The sequence below is a fragment of the Rhyacophila brunnea genome, unplaced genomic scaffold (assembly GCF_057557595.1).
Source record: "Rhyacophila brunnea isolate RB1 unplaced genomic scaffold, BYU_Rbru_1.0 scaffold_17, whole genome shotgun sequence".
Taxonomy (NCBI): domain Eukaryota; kingdom Metazoa; phylum Arthropoda; class Insecta; order Trichoptera; family Rhyacophilidae; genus Rhyacophila; species Rhyacophila brunnea.
In genome coordinates, this window is record NW_028232827.1 from 37146170 (window position 1) to 37171928 (window position 25759).

General features: G+C 34.5%; 1 protein-coding gene across 1 annotated transcript; it reads right to left on the minus strand.

Moving 5' to 3' along the window:
• Positions 1 to 1691: 1691 nt before the first annotated feature.
• Positions 1692 to 25527, minus strand: LOC147074019 (mutS protein homolog 4-like). The gene is made up of 19 exons (XM_085944220.1): positions 25500 to 25527; positions 24847 to 25039; positions 23206 to 23372; positions 20116 to 20193; positions 19311 to 19459; positions 18473 to 18663; positions 17786 to 17907; positions 16850 to 17076; positions 16045 to 16239; positions 14984 to 15313; positions 14220 to 14323; positions 12089 to 12191; positions 11835 to 11951; positions 11266 to 11367; positions 10879 to 10992; positions 8267 to 8337; positions 7427 to 7564; positions 6347 to 6542; positions 1692 to 2783 (listed from the first exon to the last, which is right to left on the minus strand). The coding sequence occupies exons 1-19, from the start codon at positions 25525 to 25527 to the stop codon at positions 1692 to 1694; spliced, it is 3717 nt and encodes a 1238-aa protein (XP_085800346.1).
• Positions 25528 to 25759: the final 232 nt, after the last annotated feature.

Consider the following 25759-nt stretch of genomic DNA (forward strand, 5'->3'; position numbering starts at 1 on the left):
AGGTATTAGGTACATTGTATGGCTGGGAACTTTGCTTCCAATATTTATATAGGTATGTGTACGAATTTAATACCTATTGGTCAAAATTGGATGAAATGTAGGTAATAATATTAAAAAATGATGGGTATTAATAATTACTATTTTTGGCATCTATAATATTGTGCTGACAATTGTTTTAAGTTATATAGGTAACTACAAAATCGTTTGCTATTGATTGGCTTTAAAATTACAGCTTGCTTCTAAGTATTTTTAAAATTGAGTAGAGTATAAATTGAAGTATAGAATTTATAATGACGCTAGGTTTTACTTGGCTTGCTTATAGAATTAATGTAGGTATAAAAAAATGCAGGATTTTATTTATATTACGGGCTAGACTGATTCTATTAAATTTTGTAGAACTTGCAAAAGGGTGACTATAAATTTCCATACATCTAAGCTTACGGGCTAGAAATTTGCCTCGCAGTCGATCTGTTCATGTTTGCATAAATCAGCCCAATGATGGTTCAGGCCTCATGGCCTTGGATCCTCTGAGGATGCCATGGTTTAGGCGGTATTACAATCACACCCGTAACAACAATCGGTAGACATGATGCAACTAATTCATCGACGTATTATGTATTACTGACGACTTGACAAATCTATTGGATCAAGTTGTAATATATAGAAATGAGTTGCATGTAATTATTGTTATGTCAATGCATAGTTTCAAGCGAGCTAGGCAGAGGGGCAAGTGTGGTGTTTTAGTAAAAAGGTTTAAAAACGCTGATATAATGTTATATATTGATAATACAATAGATAAACATTTTGATTCAGTATCACTTTTTTAAATATTTAATTTCAAACATAAAAACAAAATATCATATTATTATATGACATGTCTTAAATCTTCTTGAGAAATGATACAATCATTTTGATATTATTGACATCCCATTGACATTTGACTTTCTGAAGTTGCTCTATTATAACATTAATTAGGTAGGTACATAATATTATACTTATTCTTAAATAATTATTCATCTAAACTTAACTAACAATTAATTCTTTATTGATGTCACTTTGTAATCTTTAATTTAAAAGATATCATTGATATTATTATACAGTCTAATTATATTATAAACACCAAACCAAAAAAAAAAGATCAAGATAAAATGCTACTCAAGGTAATTGTATCAGCCATCCAAGCGCCGAGAACCCACTCACGTATCTAACCAGGAGCGATCCTCTTTCGGGTTTTTGTGTGTCTTACAAGTGTCACTACCATTGCTTTCTGTCTCTTTTTCAGTCCTCCAAAACGAGCAGCACCCCAGTTTTGCCGCTTGATGATTGAAGAGGAATCAAGGGACGATCAGATGGTCATCACATCTCAACATCAAAACCATAACATTGCATCGGCCACTGGCGGTCGCGAAGCCTCCAGTGACTGACCTAAATTCTCCAATCATTCACAGAGTCCCAACACTAGATATAAAGGGGATAAAGGTCCTGCGCCTAGGTGCCCCATCAAATGCTCATACACAAAACATGTATTAGAATCTAATGATTCTTTCATATTATTATCAATTCCAAGAAGTAAATATAAAAACCACACCTTTGTACAAACAATATGGAAACGATACGAATTAATTGTTGAAGATCACTAACTAAAACAGTTAGTGGAAAACATGCCTTCAGTCGAGTAAGCTGGAAGACTTTTAAGGAGTCATGGATATTTCATGAACAAATTGATCAAAATCAAATGACTCTTTACTATCATCAAGAGAAGACATGCACGTGTCATATTGGTGTGATTCATTTTCTGACAGAGTCATTGTGCTCATGTCACTTTCACTGATACGTTTCCTCTTCGTGCCCAACAGATCAACACCTCGTTTTTCTTCCGGTTTCGAATTGGCATTGGGTGAATTATATTTCTGAGAAACTTCCCTTGAATTCATCAGCTGGCCCAACAGCTCTTCTGTGTCCATCTGCATTGCATCATTGGGACGGGCGTCTTCTCCCACTTCTCCAAACAATGTTGTCAACCTTTCAGATAGACTCGACTGAGACCGCCTTTTTTCACTTCGATTATCTCGTGTAACTTTTAAAGGAGGTCGATAATAGTTTAATTCATTTCTATCGGTATTATAATCTTCACCAGAATGAAAGACGTTGTTAACAGATTCATCCTTCAAATTGTTCTGACATACACGATTATTTCCCATTCTCGGATTAAAATTAAAATAACTATCAGGTATATTTTCATTATGTGTTACATTACTAGTAGAAGTGATAGGAGTTCTTCTATCATAATTAAAATTATGAACGTCCCCATCTCTCTTAGCATTTTCAGACAGTCTTTTAGTAGAAAATCGATTATCAACAATATCGCATGAATTAATTATCGCCTCAACACCTATAGATTCTTTCTTACATTTCATAAATACATTGCTATCTTTTGTATTAAATTTCACTGAAGGTTTCTGAACACTTGAGGAATCTGAAGAAGTCTTCTCATCAAAGTTATTTTTATCAGAAGCATTATCCAACGAAGTTAAACTTCTGCCGTGCCGAGAACTTTCATCTTTAGTACTGGTGTCAATGTTATTGCTAATTGTAGTGTTCTTATGAGAATGTTTCAAAGCAATACTTTGGATTATATCCGGGTGTTGGTCTTTGAATTTCCGTATCAAAATGCCTAATTTTTCATCAGTCGCTTCAGGATCTCTAGATTCATGCATTAAATCTGCTGCCAACCTGTACAAGAGGACTTCTTGAGTTTCTTTGAATTCCAGCATGGCACAAGGCTGAAAGGTAAACAAAAAAAAATATGTATCAAATGGACTTATTTTTGTCTTCTTTTTTAGTCTGTCAAACTTTTTTTTAACATATTATAAATGAAATAATATAATAATGTGGATATTATTGTAGACACCATTTAAAATTAATTATTGGATGACAAATTGTCCATTATAATCCATTTTATTGTCACAGAAAGAAAACTGATACGGTAAATCACATAAAATCAAATTTATAATAATTAATACAAAAACATAATATTATTTCAAGACTAAGAGCCGAGCCACACCGGGCGACTCTGGTCTCGAGACCAGTCGCCGAGACCAGACCGATGCATGTAGTTATATGGACCATGCCACACCTGGTCGCCCAGTAGTCGCGCAAGCATTAAAGTCGGGCGATCAGTAAAATCTCGTTCTTGCGCTCGGTCTGGTCTCGCAGTCTCTCTGGTCGGGCGACCGGTAGCGATGTATGAAAACATATAGCTATGTATTGAGTGCTGCCACACCGGGCGATTAGTCGCGGGCAGCCATGCCATTATATTTATTATTTTTTGCCTACTTGCGTAGGTACGTACATTCATTATTATTATTTATTGACTGCCTTGGTCGCCTGAAAGTCGCCGGCAGCCACGCTGCGGAGAGAATGTATTTTTTTGCATACTTGCGTGTACATTCATTACTATTTTTATTGTTGGTCACCCGAGTAAATCGCACGAGGAGACCAGTCGCGCGACTGGTCTCGAGACCAGAGTCGCCCGGTGTGGCTCGGCTCTAATTGTAAATATCAAGAAATGAAATGTGACCAGAACTTCAACATAACAATATTTTGATGGCTAAAACCAAAATGAATGATTGAAATGTAATAGAGTGAGATTATTCTGTAGAGTAATGAATTATAATATTGTAAGATAATATTGTTTGAATAATTCTCTTTATCAGTATGTAGTGATATTGTTAATAAACTTATCTAAATAGGTAGGTACCTAGTCAATTTTTTTTCCCGACCATGTCCGATCCTAATAGGATCATATGGGCCTCCACAGAGTAGAGGTTTGTATTGACAGATTTTGTTTTTTACGAGAAATGGATGTCAGCCACTTGCTCAACCTATTAGGCCCATACTCTGACCCATACACAAATTGAAAAACAATATGTGTACTTGCCAGACCCAGGATTCGAACCTGGGACCCACGGCGTTATAAATAGTCCAACGCTTAAGCCGCGCGGTCAGTCAAAGTACCGATAAAAGTGAAATTAGCATCTCTTTGTTCCATACAAAACGAGAACTGTCTGGATTTATACAGATGTTATCCTATTTGATTGTTGTCAAGGAAGGTCAATTTCAAAATAATATAATAATTATTTGTTACAATCACAAATAATTGATACACTATTATTCAACTCTAATGATCAATACATGATATTTTTCCTAAAACATTTAGGCCATGACGTTGATATAAAAGTTGTGTAAATAAACATGTTTTGAAGATAAGGAGTCATGCATCAGAATATATTATTGTAATCGTGAAGATTATTTTCATTGTAGTTTGTTAGTTGGTACCGATATCTATGACAGGTACAGTGACATTCCTAGGCAAATTGTATGCGCATAAATTCGTTACATATAATATTATTTTTCTTAATCTTTAAAATTCTAACAAACATATCCATTGACGCTTAGATTAGGCACACTTTGTCAGTGAATTGTAATACATTTCTTCTGTTTATATCTGCTTTTCTTTAGAATGGAATATGCCGCCCCTAAGCAGCGCATTGTCTGCCTACCACCAAATAACAATATACATGTGGTATATAGTAACGTAGTAAGCGGTTACGCACCAAGCTTATAATGTCGTGCAAGTGACTAACATCCATTTCTCGTAAAATCAAAAATCTATTAATACAACCTCCACTCTGAGGAGGCTCATCGTATGGTCTTCTTGGGATCGAACATGGTACAAAAAAAATCCATAACCTAATAGGTTGAGCAAGTGGCTAGCATGCATTATGGATGTATCCATTAAAAAACTGAATGGTTCAGCTTAATTTAAATATTATTCTTGTATCGAAATTGATTTATCCAAATTACGGCATTAATTACCAATGCTCATCCGAATATTAGTTACAATTCCAGAACCAATAATTCTATAGTCTTTTAAGGTGTCGCTAGTTTCTCACATTGTAATGTCACCGTTCAATGATGGAACAATAAATCAAGTCTTGCCTTGTAGTTACTATTTTTTTAAAAATTCACATAGATATTTAAATTATTTTTATGAGTCAAGGTAAGCGTTAAATAATCACATAATATGGAGCCTTCGCCACTGCCATCACGGGATGTCACTGGAAAGACATCTAAATCAGTAATATTACACAATACGTAGATAAGCATCACTAAATTTTGATAATATTTTTTTGACACATTTGTCAAAAGACTGGATGACAGATTTGTTAATTATGACGTAAGTATAGACATTATCTTATATATTATATTAATAGATCACAGCAAGTGTTTTTTTCATAATTTAATCAAACTTCACCATATGGATGGAAGATGAATAGCGTTATCTGGAAATATTGACTTCTACATTTTAGAGTTGGTATCTAAACGTCATGCCAGTTCTCCACAGTGCATCAACAAATCATATATAATAATATTATGTAGTAGCCTTTTTTTTTTCTAGATGCCTTTACGGATACCCCACATTTACTATCGAAATTTCTTTCAGGACTTTGGCACGCAAACTATTCTACTTGATGCTAGTCAAATGAAAATTATGCCGGCTGAGAAATATGCCTTATTGAAAACTATTCTTCTACCCGCATCGGGTATTGCTAATTTGAATTCGACCAGGGCCTATGAAACCGCCTCGTGAAAACCCTGGAAAATTCTTTGTAGCGCAAGGCGGTGGTGATTCTGATGAATATTTTGTCGTATTCATTGGTAACTGAAAACTGCGATATATAGCCAAGTTTTTCCCGTGGTAAAAGAAATGTCGCATAGGACTGATATTCTGAAATAATAAATGGTGACATGTAATGATGATTCATGCCTTTCAGATCCAGTGATTGCAGCCATATAATATGTAGTAGCCTTATCATTTACCAGAAATGCTTTTGAAACCGTGGAGTCATTTGTTTATCTCGGATCCTTTGTCAAATTGACAAATAATATAAGGGATGAAATAAATCGCCGGATCAACCTCTCAAACAGGTGCAATTGCGGTCTTAAAGGGCTTCTGAAAAACAAGGCACTAACAAGGAAAATCACAACTCTCTATAAAACTCTTTTGCGCCCAGTATTAACATATGGACGAAAAGATCACGCGGCATATGAAGAGACAGCTGGATTGTCCACTCTGGAGGAGTTATCAGTGCTATGTACGCATTATCTGAGGTCAAGAGAAGACCTGGACAGCCGTAACTGAGATGCTTGGACTACGTCATTGAAACTACAAATAACATTAAAAAGGTGCCTACTAATATTACGAAAAGCATTTAATAGTTTCTGCAAGTAAATACATACTTATTTAAATTAAATTATTCTAATGAAATAAAGATGGGTCTACTCTTTTTTGCTTGATGATAATTTTTGAGAGGTCGTCTGCCAGATCAATCACACTCCGAGGTATATTGGTATTTTTAGCCAGAGTGAGGCCATATTGCTCAATCGCTGTAACTCCCTTCTCGATTTTGTGCTTGTAGATCAATTTTTTATCTCCACCACTCGTTGCGTTTGGTATTTCGTCAGTTCTTGTGTGTAAGCTATATAAAAAAAGGATGTACATATTGTAATATGAGAGAGATTGTTGAATTTTAAACGACAAATATATTGAGACACTTGATAAGTTTGTCAACTTAGAATTATATGCCAATAATATTTTATAAGCGACGAAATTAAAAGAAGAACTGCTAACAGGTGCTATAATGGCCGCTCTAGGCACATTAAATCCACCAGATTGTCAAGAAACATCAAAGTCTACATATACAAAACACTATTGCGACTGGTCAAAGATGTGGATGTAACGGTCACCGATTCCCTGAAGCTTCAGGTGTTTTAGCATAGACCCTAAGTTCTATAAGCTCATTAATGATCCTCACTTTGTCAGATTTATCAAAACCCAATACCTGCGATGGGTCGGCTACCTGACATGTATGGATGATAAAGTGCCACACGTAGACTAGAAGGAGAACGGAATGCAGGCCTGAAGGACGGAATGAAGAACACGACTGCGGTAGCTTAACGGCCTATAGAGAGACGTCATACTAGCGTTAGAAGGAGGACTGGAGAAGAGGATAGTACTGTATAAAAAATTGTCCAATTCATTGTACCAGGAAGTCATCGTCGAATTCAAGTAGTGTTAAAAAAACAGAATATGCGCTCCTCGGAAAGAAAAAATTTATGATAAAAAATAAAGCGAGCGTAGAAGTATATTCTTCAACCAATATGTCATGACTGCGATTTTAAATGTAGTGTGAAGGATGGAGGTAGAGGTCTATGGTAAATACATATGTAAAAAACTAGGTGGATTAATAGTTCTGCAGATCACTGTTAAGACATCTGCAGCCATGATATAATGATAAGTCTATACATTAGAGTGAATGTAAATAGTATGGAGAAGATAAAAGTTATGTCACATGTTACTTACTTTACAACATTATAGTATAAATCTTGAAGTTTGGAAAGGTAAAGAAAATGTGTGGTGAAAAACGTGAACGCTTCTGTATTCAGAAGCTGTTCACAGATAGCCCAGGCCATACTTGTTCCTTCTTCACTAGATGTACCTCTGAAAATATTTAAAACATGATTCAATCATACCAACCATTTCGTATCTTTCGTATTTTGTCTCATTAAAGCTCAAAAAATTATGTTAATTTTTTTCATTTAGTGCGGCATATATTGTCAAACAAGAACTTCTTGTCCACGCATTAAAATTGTGAACTAACAATACCCTCCAATACAGCTAATCGCACTTCAGTTTTCAAATAAGGAATACCACCAAATTTATCATTTCATTTTACGCTCCCGTAGTGTACGGATCTATCAATTTACATAATTTGAAGCTTTTTATATTAAAAATATGTTTAAAACGATCAGGAGTAATGTTAGAATTATTATTAGTAAACTTTTAACTTTTGGTTTATTGCGAATAAGAACCAGAGTCGCATCTAAAAGGAGAGCCGATACATTATGTAAACATGCCTTTAGCACGCGTTACTGCCATGACAGATAATATGTCACTGAAAAGTCTTCTATATGCAACTACAGCAACTACCTGTTATCGCCGATTTCTTGTTGTCGGACAGAAGTGAGTTAATTTAAAATAGGCAAATATTTACTTACTTTTGCCACAACATAACTAGATGTCACATGACAAAAATGCTACATAGAATTAAGAATTTAATTAATTAATTATTTAAATGAATAATTTCATACAGCCATTATAATAATAAGCAATGATGGAATGATATTAAATAATATTTTATACCTGCACAACTCATCGATGATGATTAAACTCGTTGGGGTGACAGTTTGCAGTATGTAGTGGATCTCTTTCATCTGTAGAAGCAAACATTGTAACAATTATAAAAAATGTTCAATAGGAGTAGAAGAAGCCAAACATGTCTTCATCCAGCGACTGTTCAACTACTATCTCATTAACCAACAATTCTCAAACTGATTCGTAGTGAGTACTGAATGTAAGTAAGTATTTCATCATTTTCCCCTTATAAATCTTAATAATTATGATTGCATGTACCTATTGTTATACACTTGCAAATTTATTCTATGTGTATGTTGGCATTTAAAAAATTTGCTAACACAATACTAAGTTTTCAGTTATTGTTTATTGATAGTTTAGCATTTTGTCTGGTTGTGGTGAAAATTCACAGTTTTTATTTCACAAGAATATACAAAGAGTACTCGGTCACTACCAAGGTGGCGTAGGACGACAGAGACCACGTGTCACACAAATATTCACTCTCCGGCAGGTCCTCGTTAAGAGGACCGAATTCAATATCAATATATACCATCTGTTCATCAACTTCAAGGTGGCTAATGATAGAATCAATCAAAACTATCTATACCAAGAGATACGAGAATTGGAAATTTCGGTGAAAATCTTGTTTTTCAATCTTCGTTGTTCATGGTAATGTCAATTAGGAAGGCAACAACTATATTGTATCACATCACTTTGGATATTGATATATCTATTTCACTTGTTTAGGACGAGTTTAGGTGGACATTGTTGTGTTACTTCTTCAGCTCATTCAGTGTTTTAGACTTCTTGAATTTAGGTGGACATTGTTGTGTTACTTCTTCAGCTCATTCAGTGTTTTAGACTTCTTGAATTTAGGTGGACATTGTTGTGTTACTTCTTCAGCTCATTCAGTGTTTTAGACTTCTTGAATTTAGGTGGACATTGTTGTGTTACTTCTTCAGCTCATTCAGTGTTTTAGACTTCTTGAATTTAGGTGGACATTGTTGTGTTACTTCTTCAGCTCATTCAGTGTTTTAGACTTCTTGAATTTAGGTGGACATTGTTGTGTTACTTCTTCAGCTCATTCAGTGTTTTAGACTTCTTGAATTTAGGTGGACATTGTTGTGTTACTTCTTCAGCTCATTCAGTGTTTTAGACTTCTTGAATTTAGGTGGACATTGTTGTGTTACTTCTTCAGCTCATTCAGTGTTTTAGACTTCTTGAATTTAGGTGGACATTGTTGTGTTACTTCTTCAGCTCATTCAGTGTTTTAGACTTCTTGAATTTAGGTGGACATTGTTGTGTTACTTCTTCAGCTCATTCAGTGTTTTAGACTTCTTGAATTTAGGTGGACATTGTTGTGTTACTTCTTCAGCTCATTCAGTGTTTTAGACTTCTTGAATTTATATTTCTAATAAAGTTCTCTATATGTAAAATAAATAAATACGAATTTAAAATAAATGTTGGTACACACTAAATAATATATAATTTAATTTTGTGCAAATTGGCTAGATAAAAATCCCCAGGCCAGTCTATATGAGGAATATTTGCAATAAAAATATACATAGGTACGTACCAGTGGCGAAGACTCCATACTAGGCGATTATTTAAAGCCTACCTTCTTAAGAAAAATATTTTTCAATTTTATATTGAAATATTAAATAATATAATCACATAATAATAAATTCAATATGCCCAACGACATCTATCGTATAATTGTCATAATAATTTTACGATCTTTTCCACTATTTCAATAAGCACCATTTATGGCATGTCTCGAAAGTTTAAAAAAATAAGCGACATCTCGTTTCGCTTTACATATTGTATGGATTACGTTCACGTGAATCGAAAACTTTTGTTATATGAAGTTTGTTTCTCATAATTTCAAGACGTTTGCGGCGGCCCATATAAATTGGTAAGCTATTTAAGAAGCGCTTACGCTTACATATTACGTAAGTGCACATTTATTCAAAATAATTTATAAGATAATTTAAAAAATAATTTATAGGGATTCAATCACATATAAATATTGATTGTTGTTAAAAATAATAATTAATTTATCTCGTGATTTTTATTTGTCAGTTAGTTTATTCATAGACTAAGACAATTTATTCAGCCAATTATGTAAGTTGAAATCTGATATTGTATCTAAGTCTGTGTTTTAAATATAGAAGTATTTTAAAATGTCTAGTTTACGGGTTAAATTATAAATTGTATATTATAAATTAATAAATTATAAATTGTATAAACAGATTCACAACAACGGATATTTTCAAAATATATTCTGAGCGTATCTTGCGTTTATATTTAAGAAAATACATAAATCAAATTAATTGCTTAATTTTATACCATCAGTGAGCTTTTGAAATTTCATCGGTTTTTGTGTACCTACATATTAATCAGTAGTTATGTCGGATTATCTTCTTATTTCCCGTAAAAACATCTAACAAGTGTGCTTTCTCCACAGCCTACCTGTTTCCAACAGTCACCCTTCGCCACTGGTATGTACATAATATAAAAATAATAATTATTGTTAAATAAGTAAATTATTCTTGGTTACTATAATCTATTCCTTGATTCCCTGAAAAGTTTGAGAAGCACTTGTATTATAAATGACTTACTTCCAAGACGTACGTCGATGCATTACATTCGATACTGTCATTTAACCCGATCCTTGAAAAAATGTGATCGGTTATCCTGAACACTGCCCGAGTAGCCGGCACAAAGCAACCGATCTAAAAATATAATTAAAACATTAATTTCTAGATAAAACTGAAAATTGTAAAATAACAATAGAAGAAAAACTTCAAAGTAGAATGGACACTGTTGCTTTAACAACAGCTGCAATAATAATCAGATGATTTATGTTAGCTATGTCTGTTTACCTTTTATTTCAAAAGTATTAAGTATAATGTATCACTATGTAGGTATTGTACACAGTTTATTGTCAGCCTGTCAGGTGTGAAAAAATCGAAACAATGATAATGAAATACTAAATTTCTTATTACCTGAGCCATTATTTGCAACAGGGCGATTTGCTTTATGAATATTGTCTTGCCTCCCATGTTGGGGCCGGTGATTATGTGAAAATTAAATTCCGGACTAGAAAACTGAAACAAAAAAAAAATACACATTGCCAGAATAATAATTATTATGTCGCATGAATGGACGGTAAGTAAATATACCTATATTAAAAAATTAAATTAATAGTTATTAATTCATTGGTAAAGTTTTTGAAGTACCTACCTAACAACATTATTATATTGTTTAAACCAAAGATAATGAAGAAAACTTTCTTGTATATAGATCTTAAGCATATGAAAGTGAGCCAAAAAAAGAAACACCTCTGGGACTTCTAATTTTCATACAAACTCCAAACACAGTTCACAGTTTTTTGCTTGTAAAAGTGGTACTTTCAACTAACTGAAATTGCCTTCAGTAATTTTATATGGCAATCACAGAAGGCTTCACCTGGACAGTCCGTCCATCTGTGTGCACCACGCACAAGGATGCAGCACCGCTGAATATGAGTATTAGAAATATTTATATCACAGTGTAATAGAGTAATTTTACAAACCACATCATTAGGAGTCGGAGATGTCGGTATAAGATAATCTAGCATCGGATGAATAGAGTCTTTAAGTTCAAGATACTCATTGAAACGTGGGCGGACATAATTACCAGCGCTGCTCACCTAGCATGAAATCAAAAAATATTCCATCCCTATTACTCAACCAAATCAAGTTTACTAAATATTTCATTAAGTTGTCAACAGATGTCAGTGCAATATTTATTACAAAATAATTTATCATTAATATTATTTTTACTTACTTGTGTCAATGAGAGTATGACATCCAATTCAGCAACTATCTCGCACAACTTGTACAGAACGCCGATGTAGGGACGTAACTCGATCAGCAGTCTACATATTACTCTGAATAAAAATAAAAAACATGTATATCTATGTGATGATAAATAAAAATATTATACCGTCATTGAGTTGTTAAAACCTCCGTTGTGACAATGTCGTCAAAATATTTTTTTATTTTTTTTTGTTCAGGTATATTTGACTACGTAGTCTAGTAAAATACTTAATGTTCTATATACTACGAGGGTGGGTCAATAATTCCTTAGAAAAAAGCATTAAAACAGTTTTTATTTTTGTATTTTTTTTTATTTCTCAACATAATCTCCTTGGAGCTCAATACACTTGGTTAGACGTTTCTCAATATTTTTTAAACCGTCAGAAAAATAAGTTTTCGGAAGGTCCTCAAAATAAGCATTTGTCCGATCGATGACTTCTTCATTTGAAAAAAAACGTTGTCCACTTAGCCATTTTTTTAAGTTTGGGAAAAGGAAAAAGTCACGGGGGCTAAATCTGGCGAATACGGTGGGTAGTCGACCAATTCGAACTTCAATTCTTCAATTTTAGCCATTGATCGTAAACATGTGTGAACACGGGCATTGTCCTGATGAAAGAGGATTTTTTTCCTGTTTAAATGAGGCCGTTTTTCTTCAATTTTGTTTTTTAGCTGGTCCAATAAAGATGCATAATAATCCCCTGTTATTTTTTTTCCTTTTTCCAAATAGTCAACGAAAATAATTTCACGTGCATCCCAAAATACAGTAGCCATAACCTTACCAGCTGATTTTACGGTTTTCGCCTTCTTTGGACATGGTTTGCCTTCGCAATCCACTGCTTTGACTGTTCTTTCGTCTCGGGAGTATAGTGGTGTATCCATGTTTCATCTACAGTCACAAAGCGACGAAAAATTCATCCGGATTGCGTTGCATGAGCGACAACAGGGCTTTAGAGGCCACCACCCTATTGCGTTTATTGTCGACTGTGAGCAAACGCGGCACCCATCTTGCAGAAATATTTTTCATGCCCAATTTGTCATGTAAAATAGAAATGACGCTACCTTTTGAGATCCCTGTAACCTCAATTATCTCACTCAACTTTAATCTTCTTTCACTTAACACCATATCGTGGATTTTATTGATCATTTCTGGTGTAGTCACCTCTACAGGACGTCCTGAGCGTGGTTCATCCTTTGTTGATGTACGACCACGTTTAAATTCATTTAACCAGTTATAAATAGTTGCAAGTGAAGGAGCAGATATGCCGTGAACTAAATCCAACTCATTTTTTATTTCCTTTGCTGTTAACCCTTTTATATTAAAATGCTTAATAACAGCTCTAAACTCAATTTTCTCCATTTTCCATTTTTCCATTTTCCACAAGCAAATTTTTTTTTTAAATGTACGAGAAACACACAACAACCCGACCAATCTGATTGAAACTTCGCAGCATACTGAATCGGTAGTGCCGCTGCATGAAAACAAACCGCTTACAGTACTAGTCTCGCCACCTGTCGGCTTTTCTAAGGACTTATTGACCCACCCTCGTACCAAAAATAAATTATAGTTAATTATATAAACCTCTCATTTTAACTACTAACCCCACTACTTGTTATTTACATAGATCAAGTTATTTGATCAGTTCAATCAGTCAGTCAAAGCAGTTTTTTCTCATTTATAAAATTAAAATTTTTGTCAAATCAGAGGTTTCATAGCACAAGATGATAATATGTTGATAATAAACATTGTTCAATTTATGGGCACAAAATATTAATATTAATAATATGCTATGGCTCAGAGATATGGAATTCCTGGAAGTAACACGTATTTGAGGGTAGAATGATCTGCAAAGATGGCACGGGCGACAATGCTGCAATCATGAGCTGTTTAAGCTGTTTCATGAGCATGACAATTTTGGATTTATCTGAACTTAATGCTTGCGATGGGTCAGCCACCCGACACGTAATGATGATGAAGTATCATCGAAAAGCTCCGTATTTAATTAACCGAAAATAGAATGTGTAAGACCATGATTCTGGTGGGGTGGGAGTCACAAAAGAATAAGATATTAAACTGAATTGATTAAATAAATGATACTAACATATTGCTCATTTTTTGTATTTCAATCAACGATTCTCTCGCTAGTTGATCGAGAAGAATCAATTCTTCAGTTTTCATTGATATACTGCTGCCATGATTTTGAACCTGGATATAAATACAAATCAATTTTAAAATTACATTTACAAATAGCAATACAGTGATAAAAAAAATGGAGTCCTGGATACCCAGTTACTGATAATTTTTTGATATCCGTCACATGATGTGATGGTGATGTGTCCAGGTCTTAAAACTCTTGAAATGGAAAAGGCTATAAATTTCCCCATTATGACTTTTATACAAATCAAAAAATTAATAATCCATGAGATCGATAATACGGTACAATTGATACACACACATATTATTGTGTAAAATGTGAAAAAACATTTAGAATCACCCTCCGTACCAGTGATGCCAACCGTACTATAATTATAGTACAATACTATAATTTTGATTCCGCGAAAAATGTAAAATACTATAATTTACGCCAAATATACCAAAATACTATAATTTTAAAGGATTCAAGACGAAAAATGTTCCAATACTATATATTTTTTAGAAATACTATAATTTTTACCCCTTCGTACTATAATCAGCATAAAAAAAGATGGCAGCACTGCTCCGTACCCACTATACCACTGCTTATAAATAGAAACATTAAAAACATAATATAACTTTTTCACCATATTTGTTACAGACATAATAAATAAACTTGATTGTGTTAATCAAATGGCACCAGTTAAAGAAGCCGAGAAGAATACGATTTACCTCTAGAAAGATGGGTGGCAGGTCTGCGATATTGAATCCACTCCTATTTCTCACTCCGATCGACATGACAATATGGAATCCTTTAGAGGCATTGCTGAGAAGCCGGAGAGGCAGGGCATAGGTGTCGGCCAGCTGTCCCACTTTCTCCTGTATGTCGGTGATGATCTCGGAGTAGGAGCGCCGCGCCACATCTAGCAGCCCGTTGATCTCTGGCTTCACCGCAAAGCATCTCTGATGATGTGCAGTCGCTCCGCGACCCGCTTGGGCATTATCTTGTAGCACTCGCTTTATTCTTTCCGATATTTCAGAGAATTTCGGATTTTCTAACGCCTGATATCGGAAAAAGAATCTATTTATATAAAATATAAGTACATTTTGATAAGCAGTGTGGCGTAAAGTCACATTTTTACTTTTCTCCTACTGCTTATTATAAAAAGAAATTGACTCATTGAGAAACCGAATGACACGGGTGCACTTAAAGAGGGGCAGGGGGTAATTTACTCAGGTGCATAAAACCCTGCTCAGGTATGAAAAAGGAATGTATAATACAAATTGATTAGGCCTACCAGGCCAATGCACACACGATGACAAGTTGTGGATGCGACAGGTTGCAACGACTCATAGGTGAGTATTGCAACAGCAGTCACAGCTACAGGCCAATTAAGTGTCAATATGCAGAGTCTGTAGGCATGGGAAATGTAACTGGGAAAGTTTTAAAAACATAAGTTAGTGGTAGTAGCTAACTGTTGACTTTCTCAACTCCACAGTAAGATCAAAATCACGAGTATAAATTGTCATACTTATAAAAAATTCCCCATTTTTGCTTCGTATAAAAAAATAATTGAACTCGTTTAAAAAATGAATACTGCTATTTATCTTTCTGTCATGGTAAGAACCAGAAAATGGGGGAGGAAGAGAGATTTTAAAATTTGTGTAGTTTTGAATTTTTTTCGGTAACCGATGACATATTTTGCCAATCAACCTAAGTTTTTGGTACCATTGTAAAGTTACGAGGTAAAAGAAAAAGCCAGTTTGTAACACATCAATAAATATTATATTACCTGTTTGGCGTCAGAAAACCATTGTCCTTTAGCCATGCCCAGCGCTGCAATGAGACACGGCACCAGGTCAGTGGTGGTCTTCAACTGAAGAGTGTGATTCAATTGAGCTTCTCCCACCTTGATGCCATCCTGTTCCGGAAACATCATACATAACCAGAGAATTTTGTCCACATCGTACAATTGTTTCATTACACTCTGAAAGTAATTTAAGAAATGAATATAAAAATTGAGGTGCTGAGAATTAATGGAGTATAAGTGACATTTAAGTAAAAACTGAGACAAGCAGATTTCACATAAACATAACTATACCTTTTTATGCATGAAAAAGAACTGAAACATGTAACTCCTGTCAATGAAATATTGTTATCATTTCAAAGAAACTTATCTAAGTACCTGTGTAATATGAATGTTTTCCAAACATATGAATACATATAAATTATATTATATTATTTCACAGATTGTTTTTTAGTTAATAACTTTCACTCTTTCTTGTTTCTTGCCAAAACTTTTGAACCTTACTTTAATGCGGTATGTTTATAATAATGGATCATTTGAAAACAAGACCTATTTAGCAAAATATTGAAAACAGTTTCAGATTTTACAACATTGATTTATTTAACTTGGTTACCAATGCATTTTAAAATCGTAAGTTCTTCAATAATTATTCTTTTTGACCCAACTGAGAACTCAAGAGACGCAACCTGAATCTTCTGAATGACACCAATATATGACTCGGTCACGGCAGCCAACAAAGATAAGAAAATTCAATTTAATTATTTATTAACAGAATGAAGATTTCAATCACCTGTAACGCAGGAAGCAGTCCCTCGTTGTTGTCAAGCAACTCTTCAATGCAGTCGAGTCTTGTATTGATGACTTTGGAATCGCAGGTCGGTTGTAAGATATTGGCCCTGAGATTTCTTAGCCCGCCAGCCGTGTACGTGTGGTTTAAGATGGACAGAAGGCAACTGCCGCGGTCAGCGGTGCCCGATAGAGATTCAACCAACTCTAGCCTCACAGCTGTTTCCACATCTATATAAAAAACAATACAAAAATTAAACAGTATCATGGAGTATATTTGAGTGTTATACATAGAAAGATTAAATATGGACACACTAATTCAGAACTGACATTAGTCAAAATAGGCCACAGTTACACTAAAGAGCCACCAGCACTGATTCAATCTATTCCGATAATCATATTCTAATAGTCTTGATTACTACTAATGCAAAATTTAGCATCTGAATGTGAATTTATATTATAATATATATATTATATTATATATTATATTTGCAGGTACAAAATGTCATGTTAATTATTAACAATTGAACCACCAAACCATAGAATTAGCCAGATTGATAGCACTATTCTAATTAATATAATTGTAAATTTAATATCACATCATATAAGATATAATGTTTTTAAATTTTGAGGGGCTAAAAATTCTAATTAGGTACAGCAAATTTCGAACTATGGGTACAGAGTTGAATTTTGAAGATGTTTATATATCAAGAGGCTGTTTGTATGATCAATTCAATATCAAATGAGATTGTGACTGTCCGCATAAAACTACTATTTATGAATTATTTATTACATGACAAATAAATGATTTGCAATGCAACCATTATGAATGAACTTATTTTAGTGTTTTTGATTTATTTTTATGCCATATAATTGAAAAGCTATTTGCTTACATATTGTGACTGCATAACATTCAAATAAATTAAAAAAAAAAAAAAACCTATGAGTGTGGAGTTCTGTGAAGCATTGAATTCTATTTTGAGCGAATGTGGAGCAAAAATGACACATTGGATGTGCTCCACATACTTGAGCACTGCTGCAGCCGACGTCAGAGCATAAAATCTAAAAGAACCACAAAGAATAATAATTAATGCATACTACAATGACTCCTTATTTATAGTACTCGTAGTAGTACTAAGCGCAAGAAACTGCTCTTACCAGGGGTTCTGGATTCGATTTGTGGTGAGGTCGCAATATATCTACAGACCTACAAACTTATCTGAAGAATGGGATGGGGGAGACACTGTCGAAAACTACCCAACCATGACTCGTAACTAGACAAAATCTGACATTCGAATGAAATTTTCAAAATGGCGTCCTATGGTTGTTCATAGTTCCATTTTTGTCCATTCTACAGATAAGTTTGTAGGTCTGTATGTGATTTTTTCAAGCCTGGGTGTTTCTGTGATATGTTTCAATACTGTAATTGGTGGCCTCGTGGCTTTTTGCAGAGTTTTAAATATATATATATATATATATAATATTATTATCCTACCTAACATTAATTATTATTCTTTCTGCGTCATTTGATTATGGTTCAATCTGCCTTACAAAGGTATAAACTAAATTATGCATACCTATATTATAATATTATATATTATACTATTTCATTGTTGTCTATACTTACTTGTGCATTAGTTGCAGTTGAACAGAGCTGTATTCTGGAGCACATAGATCCTGGATTTGCTGCAGACCAGCAGAGTCGGAGAAATGTCGCCTCTGGACAGAAGTCAGCCGGATGGACGGAAACTGGTCTTGGATCAATCGGTACAACTCGGCAGGCACCATTCCTGAATTGAATGTGTGTGGTACTATTATCTGGAAATGAAATGTAAACATTGAATCCTGTTTTTGGGAGAATATGTTTATTGGTCAAAAGAAATGCCCAAGTACACATATTTATAGAAGTATAACATAGATATTTAATTTTATTGGTGTTGCAACTGGGTATTGAATCCAGGATCCTCCAAATGTAGCAATGGTGTGTTTGTTATTGCTTTCCTAAGGTTTTAATAATAATTTATTTTTTAATCAATGAATATACAAAATTTAAGAATGTGGCATACTTTGTTAAACATGTATCATTTGGTGTGTTTGGACCCAGAGCATGGGTCAAGCAAGTGACTAACATTCGTTTCTCGTAAAATCAAAAATATGTTAATACAACCTTCCGTCCGTGGAGGCCGATATGATTGTCTTATGATCGAACATGGTTAAAAAATAAAATAAAATTGGAAGACATCTTTTGACATGATGAGATGTTTGTGGATGTTCCAAATTTATGTATGTAATATTGATGCTGAAAATCAGTATGTTTTTGTTACAATTATACTACTTAAGTCATGTATTCATGTACATTTCTAAAGTCACAGTTAGTTCAGTTGCAATTAGTTTCAGGCCTAAAAAGCAATGGAATAATCGTTTATTGTCTGCAGAACGAATAAGGAATTAAATAAATAACATACCTCAACGGGATGGAAATAATGTATCTTCGTGAGGGAATGAATGTAAGAGTGCGAGTCGCTTAGCTGGCAAAGCACCAGATGTGGTCTTCGCAAGTCCACAGCTGCCATTCCTACTTCCCCTCTAGCGGTCCCTCGCCCCTCTGATATGGCTGCAATACAATACCTTATAGTTTGCAAAATATATTTTACAACAGCGGGGTGCTATATCGATAAATCCATTTTATCTGAATTTATTAATTCCCACAAAAAAAATATTAAATAGGAAAAAAATTTGATGAAAAACCCAACAGAAATCCATAATGCACAGCAAAGCTGGAGCGCATGTCAGCTTAGTCGGAGAGGTGGTTTGTAAATTTCTCCGTAGAATGATTGCATGAAAATAATGTCAATATCACGAACGGCCCGGATCATGAGTATGCTGGAGAAAGGGTCTCATTCGTCGCTATTATGTAGAAGGCGTCTTTACTTTGTTATTGTACTGTGATTGATATCACACGAGGCTATGAGCTATCCTAACAAGTGTTGTGAAAGTTTATTCTTCATTATTGATGACAATTTTTGAACATCAAGTGACTTTTAAAATAACCAACTAACATAATAATAATACATGCACAAGCAATGTTTACACATAGGTAGCCATTTATTGGGCTCACAATTTTTATTTTTTATTTATTTATACGTCATAAGCTACTATTAAAATTTTCAGGTAGAGGTTAACGTTAGTCTTTGTTGATAGAATTCAGTGCACATCGCTTCTTTGTCAATAATATATGTTTAAATTAATAATGATTGGTTGTGTTCTCACCAAGTATAATACAAGACGCCGGCATTGTGTTGTTGCTAGTTGAAGACCCAGGAGTTGTCCGGCTTCCTCCGGCATGACCTATAAAAAATGTAGGTACTTACATAATTTTAGTTGAGTAAATCGCCATATCGACACCAAGACAGACCATACCTATATGGAGTGTATATTATGTAGTAGTGTATTAAAAGAGTTGTTTTTACGAGGATTGGTCATTAGCCATTCGGTCAAAATCTTAGGGTCCGTTGATACACGCAATGATTAGAAAAACACTTGAATTTTACATATCCAGTATTAATTTATTGCAGGAATTTACTGTTATGAACCAAAATATTCTAATTAATATTCCTAAAATTTTACTTGTGAGGCACTTACTGAATTTCATAATGTTCAAAGATTCAATTATTGTGAATGTCTTTCCAGCAATAATATTATATGTAAATCCAATTAACTACCCTTTTTCATTATATCGTTGTATTACGTACCTAGGGATTGCATTCAAGAATTTTCAACCCTGCAGGGCTATTCCAACTTAACACTAATCTCCAAGAGTTAATTATCTCAACATATGAATTGTCCAGGCGTAAAGTTTTTTAATGTTGGCTCTAACAGCCGCGCTAAGACAGCGAGATAGATGAGAACAAAATAAATTATATCTTCAAACATCTCTATATATATAAAAATCTCGTGTCACGATGTTTGTGGTCGAACTCCTCCGAAATGGCTCGACCGATTTTTATGAATTTTTTTATGTATATTTGTTAGGTATGAGAATAGGTCAACAAGTATATTTCATACCGCTAGGTGATTAGGGTATCTCTATCCAGAAAAATTTTCTTTTATTTTTTTGACAATTTTTTTTTTGTATTTTTTTTATTATTTGGCATAAAAAATTACCTATAACTCCAAATTTTCACCCTCCTACCCCCACCCCACCATTTTTTAATCGCGATTTTATTATTTTTGTATGAACAAATTTAACCGTCGTTCGTATTTCAAACAGAACGAAATTATTTATGTTGTTGAATGACAGATGGCGCTACGTCCGAGAAGAATTCAAGAGAAGCGTCGCGTCATTTTGACATTTCATTCGGCATATCACAACGCAGTGCGTGCAAAATTTTGTACGATTTATTTTAATTTATCTATTTTTATTTGCGTGTATTACAGTACACAATGCCAGCAAGACGCAAGGGGGGCCATTTAGGCCGTCGAACGAATAAAGCAACAAACATGCGAAATAGTAGAGCAGAAAGAACAGACGAACAAATCCAACAAGATAACAGAAACGTGCGTGTAAGCATGTCGCAATTGCGTGCATCTCAATCACAAGAGGCACGAGCTGAACGAAATCAACAACGACTATTGGAACGGAGCCAAGCGCGCCGGTTCGTAGTTAACACATGCAGAGCAAATGACCGACAACGCCAACAAGTACATCGAACATTTACATCTGCTTCGTTCCTTCGTCTCGCATTCGAGTACGAGCCAGATATTGAATATTCCGCTCATCCGAAAGTGCTGATTGGTGCTATGGACAAAGAATGTACCCATTGTCATGCGCTCAAATTCAAACATGAGTCAGCCGGGATGTGTTGCGCATCAGGAAAAGTGCAACTACCAGAAATTGAGATACCACCAGAACCATTGAACGGCTTGCTCATCGGCACGGTTCCAGATTCAAACCTGTTCCTGAAGTCCATTCGCACATTCAATGCATGCTTCCAAATGACTTCGTCCGGAGCAACAGAAATAGTTCACAATACTGCGGCAAATGGTCAACAATTCCATTCTACGTTCAAAATCAAAGGCTAAGTATACCACAAAGTAGGCTCATTGCTGCCAATGCCAAACGAACCACATACATTTTTACAAATCTACTTCATGGGTACTTCAGGACATCAATCATGTGGATGCACGTTGCGGCTACAATAGCCTCAATTCGCCTAATGCCAGGCGCATCGTCGGCGAACTGGACGCCCTGTTGAATGAGCACAATGAATTATTGAAATTCTTCAAAGCACACATGCACGAATTGCAAAGTGACAATCACGCTATTGTCATCAATTCTGATAAGACACCAGCTGGAGAGCACGTACGTCGATTCAATGCGACTGTTGTTGACGACATTGCTGGAATCATGGTTGGCGAACGCACATCGACGCGAGAAATCGTGATTCGAAGAAGAAACAATAATCTGGAGTTAATCGCTGACACACACCGTTCATGCGACGCTCTCCAATATCCGCTAATTTTCTGGAAGGGACAAGACGGATATTGCATAAACAGTAAACAACGAGATCCTGTCACATGTAATTCATTCATTATGAACATCATTACTCATTTTGAATTGAGAAAATGAATGGTTGGTGTTTTTTTGTTTTTATCGGCGGTCATCGTCTACAGCGCTCTATTCCTCTTTCTGACATAGATCCCATCCCCACACACTTACGATACATTCGTTATTTTTTATTTTACAACCAAAATATTGACTAGAAATAATTTATATGGCAGAACAACGTTTGCCGGGTCAGCTAGTAATATAATATATTTTTAGAATAATATTGCAAACTCTAGTACTGCCATCTATTGATATACTACAAAAACATAACGATAAACAGGTAACCTAATTATGATAAAATTATCATTATGAATTCCATTCTGCAAAGAATAATGATTGATAACTTAATCAAGAAACCCATTATAAAAATAATAATATACAAATAAATAACGCTGGTAACATTTTTTTTTACATTATACCTACCTAATAAATAATTCATTTATTATAAAAATATATGTCATAATCTAGTGATTTTGTTTTATCAAGAAGGTTGTAGGCACTTTGAATTTAATAATAATACACAATAATTAACTTTATCTTATTTAACATAATTTGTCAGTAATCGGTTATGAGTACGTCAGGCAAGAATGCTTTTCTTCTTACAAATGCAATATTTAACAAAGTAAAATTCCTATTAAAAAACAACAAATGAATCACTATAATTACAAATTATTCACAAGACAACATTGCAGAGTTTTATGGAATGCCAAGGATTACAAGCGGACATAATAATTAATGCAAAGGGTCCATACCTCTACTAGTAGAGCTGCTGACTGGTCTGGTATTCTGCACATATTTGGGAGTGACCATGCCCTTAGAAGAGCCGAAGCAAGAAGTGGTCTTGTTCAATGTTACATTAGACTTCTCTCCGCTGGATACGGTGTCAACGCGGTAAGCACTGGTTGATGATGTAGCTGCCCTGTGTAATATTAATTAGATAGTCTATTTTACAATATACACATACATACAGTAGCGAAGGGTGGGGGTAGGCTATTTAGATCTGTCATAAATAGTGCAAATTACACTTTGTTAGTTAGTTAAATATATTAATCTACCTATAAAATATTCAAAGTTATTTAGGATTTTTTTGCATAATTTGACTATTATCTGTTATGTCGTGTTAGCAGGATTTAATTGAATTTTAAAAACTAACCAACGCCATCTCGTCGCTATAGGATTGCTTTGTCGAATATCCGTTTTTGTCCAAATCGACCTTTTAATGCAGAATGATTTTTTGTATCTAAATGGACCAGAATCATTCTTTTCTTTAAATTACATTGCAATGAATACAGCATTCATATGCTGTAAAAACAACAATTTAAATACCGCCATGTATTTAAATATAGGATAATGAAATTTGTTTTTGTCTCCTGAACATTTGACATTTGGTCTATTCGACAAACCAATCCTACAGCGACGATCTGTAAATTGTAGTCTTATTTCAATGAAAACAAATACGTTTGGCTGACAAAGTTTAGTGTGCACCATTTATGGCAGATCTTAGCAGCCTACCTACACCCTTCGCCACTGCATACACATATGCGGACATTCGGCCTGCTTGTAAAGGGTCTGTTGAAATTGCATATAAAGATAACATACTAATACCCAAACAATAGGCTGTTTAGATGTGTAATTTTTTTAATATTATTAAACCACTATAATTCTCTGCATCTCTCTATTTATACGTCTAAAATGGTACTGAACATTATTTTACTTACTGGTGTTGGCAGTGCAAACAGTAACATAAAAATGTAATTTAATGAACACAGTGACAATACGAAACTGTTACACAACGCTTGGCTGGTCTAGGAGTTTCTGAAGTCATGGGTTGCGGGTTGGAATCACGTGTTTGACACGTCATGTTATTTTGTCATTGTTTGTCTGATGCACAGCAAGAACAACTATTTTTTATACAAAAATCTGTTAATAATAATATAACCTCTACTATGACGACCCACTTATGCTCTGTATGGTAGAGAAAATGGTATTTTTTTCCTGCTTACTTTTATAATTATGTTTGTAGATAGGTATACCCAGTGGCGGCTCGTGAATAAGATATTTGGGGGTGCTGCGGTTGATTAAAAATAAAAGTTTATTTGGATTATATTTTACTATTAATAATATTGATATTTTCATATAATATACATAAATTTATGTATATTGCCGTGCAGCAAAATGCAAAATGTAATATTATAATAGGTATTGCATAAATAAATAAATTTATAAAATATAAAAATAAAATGGAGACATGAAACTGAACGACAAGACACCAGGAACCGTATGATGTCATACAGCAGTTTCAAATTCTATATATTATTCCTACACAACGTGCATTGTTCATAATTTGCAATAACACATTTTCAACTTCCTGCGAAAGAATATCCATGAGTTACCTTTTCTTATTCATCCTATTAGGTAGCTGAGGTGGTCCCATAACACTTCCTTCCACCACCATCGACCGATTTGAGCTGTTCTGTTGCCCTGACCCGCTGACCAGTCCATCGAAGGCATAGCGAGGAGTTTTAGCAGCAGCGTTTGATACTCCAAGAATATTTATATTACCGCCAAAAGAAGTGTTTATGGTTCCTAAAAGCACAAAATACTATAATTAGTTTGTTTAATTAATGAATTTATAACATCTTTGATCTCTAGCGGTTTCCTCCAAAAGATACATCCATTTTATCATCCAACGCTGACATAGGAGTTTCAAGTGGTTAATGTTTTATGAGTACCAGTTATTAGCCGTTTACTCTATAATTTTTTAAGAAGGTAGGGATGGACTGGTACACTATTTAACAATTGTTTATCTATCATAAATTACTATGCAAAAATTAACACAATATGAGAAATTAATATAACCTAACAGGAGTTGAGCCCAGATCATTTATACCTACCGTGAACCGTGATTAAAATTCCAACGAATCATTCAATCATTACAAATTTAAGACGTTCAACACGATTACGGAAAAAATAAAGAAAATATTTCAGAGAATGGATTAAAGCTGCAGCTGCCCGCCGACACAAACAACCACATATTAAAACTGACCCCACCGCATGCCTCTCGACCCTTCCATTGTAGGAAATGTTGGAGCCAGCTGGAGGGGGGGGGGGGGAGAGGCGTCTGCGCAGGCCAGAGGGAAATAATCATGCACACATTGATAAAACAACATACATTTTTTTGCATCCAGCCACACGATCACAACGACCATTCTAACAACCTGGCCACTGAGGGAGTACCCAGTACCGTAATCTAATTTAACCTAACATAACAAACGATAATGACATTCCTGTTCTAACTTATTGCAA

Bases quoted from the DNA above. Each gene is read 5' to 3' on its own strand.
- LOC147074019 (XM_085944220.1), bottom strand. From the start codon at position 25,527: ATGGAAGGGTCGAGAGGCATGCGGTGGG. The intron at 18,664-19,310 runs GTATGTTATTTA...TTTCATTTCCAG, and splicing joins ATTATTTCCATCCCGTTGAG to ATAATAGTACCACACACATT. The intron at 2,784-6,346 runs GTAGACCCATCT...TTTACCTTTCAG, and splicing joins TTATCATCAAGCAAAAAAGA to CCTTGTGCCATGCTGGAATT.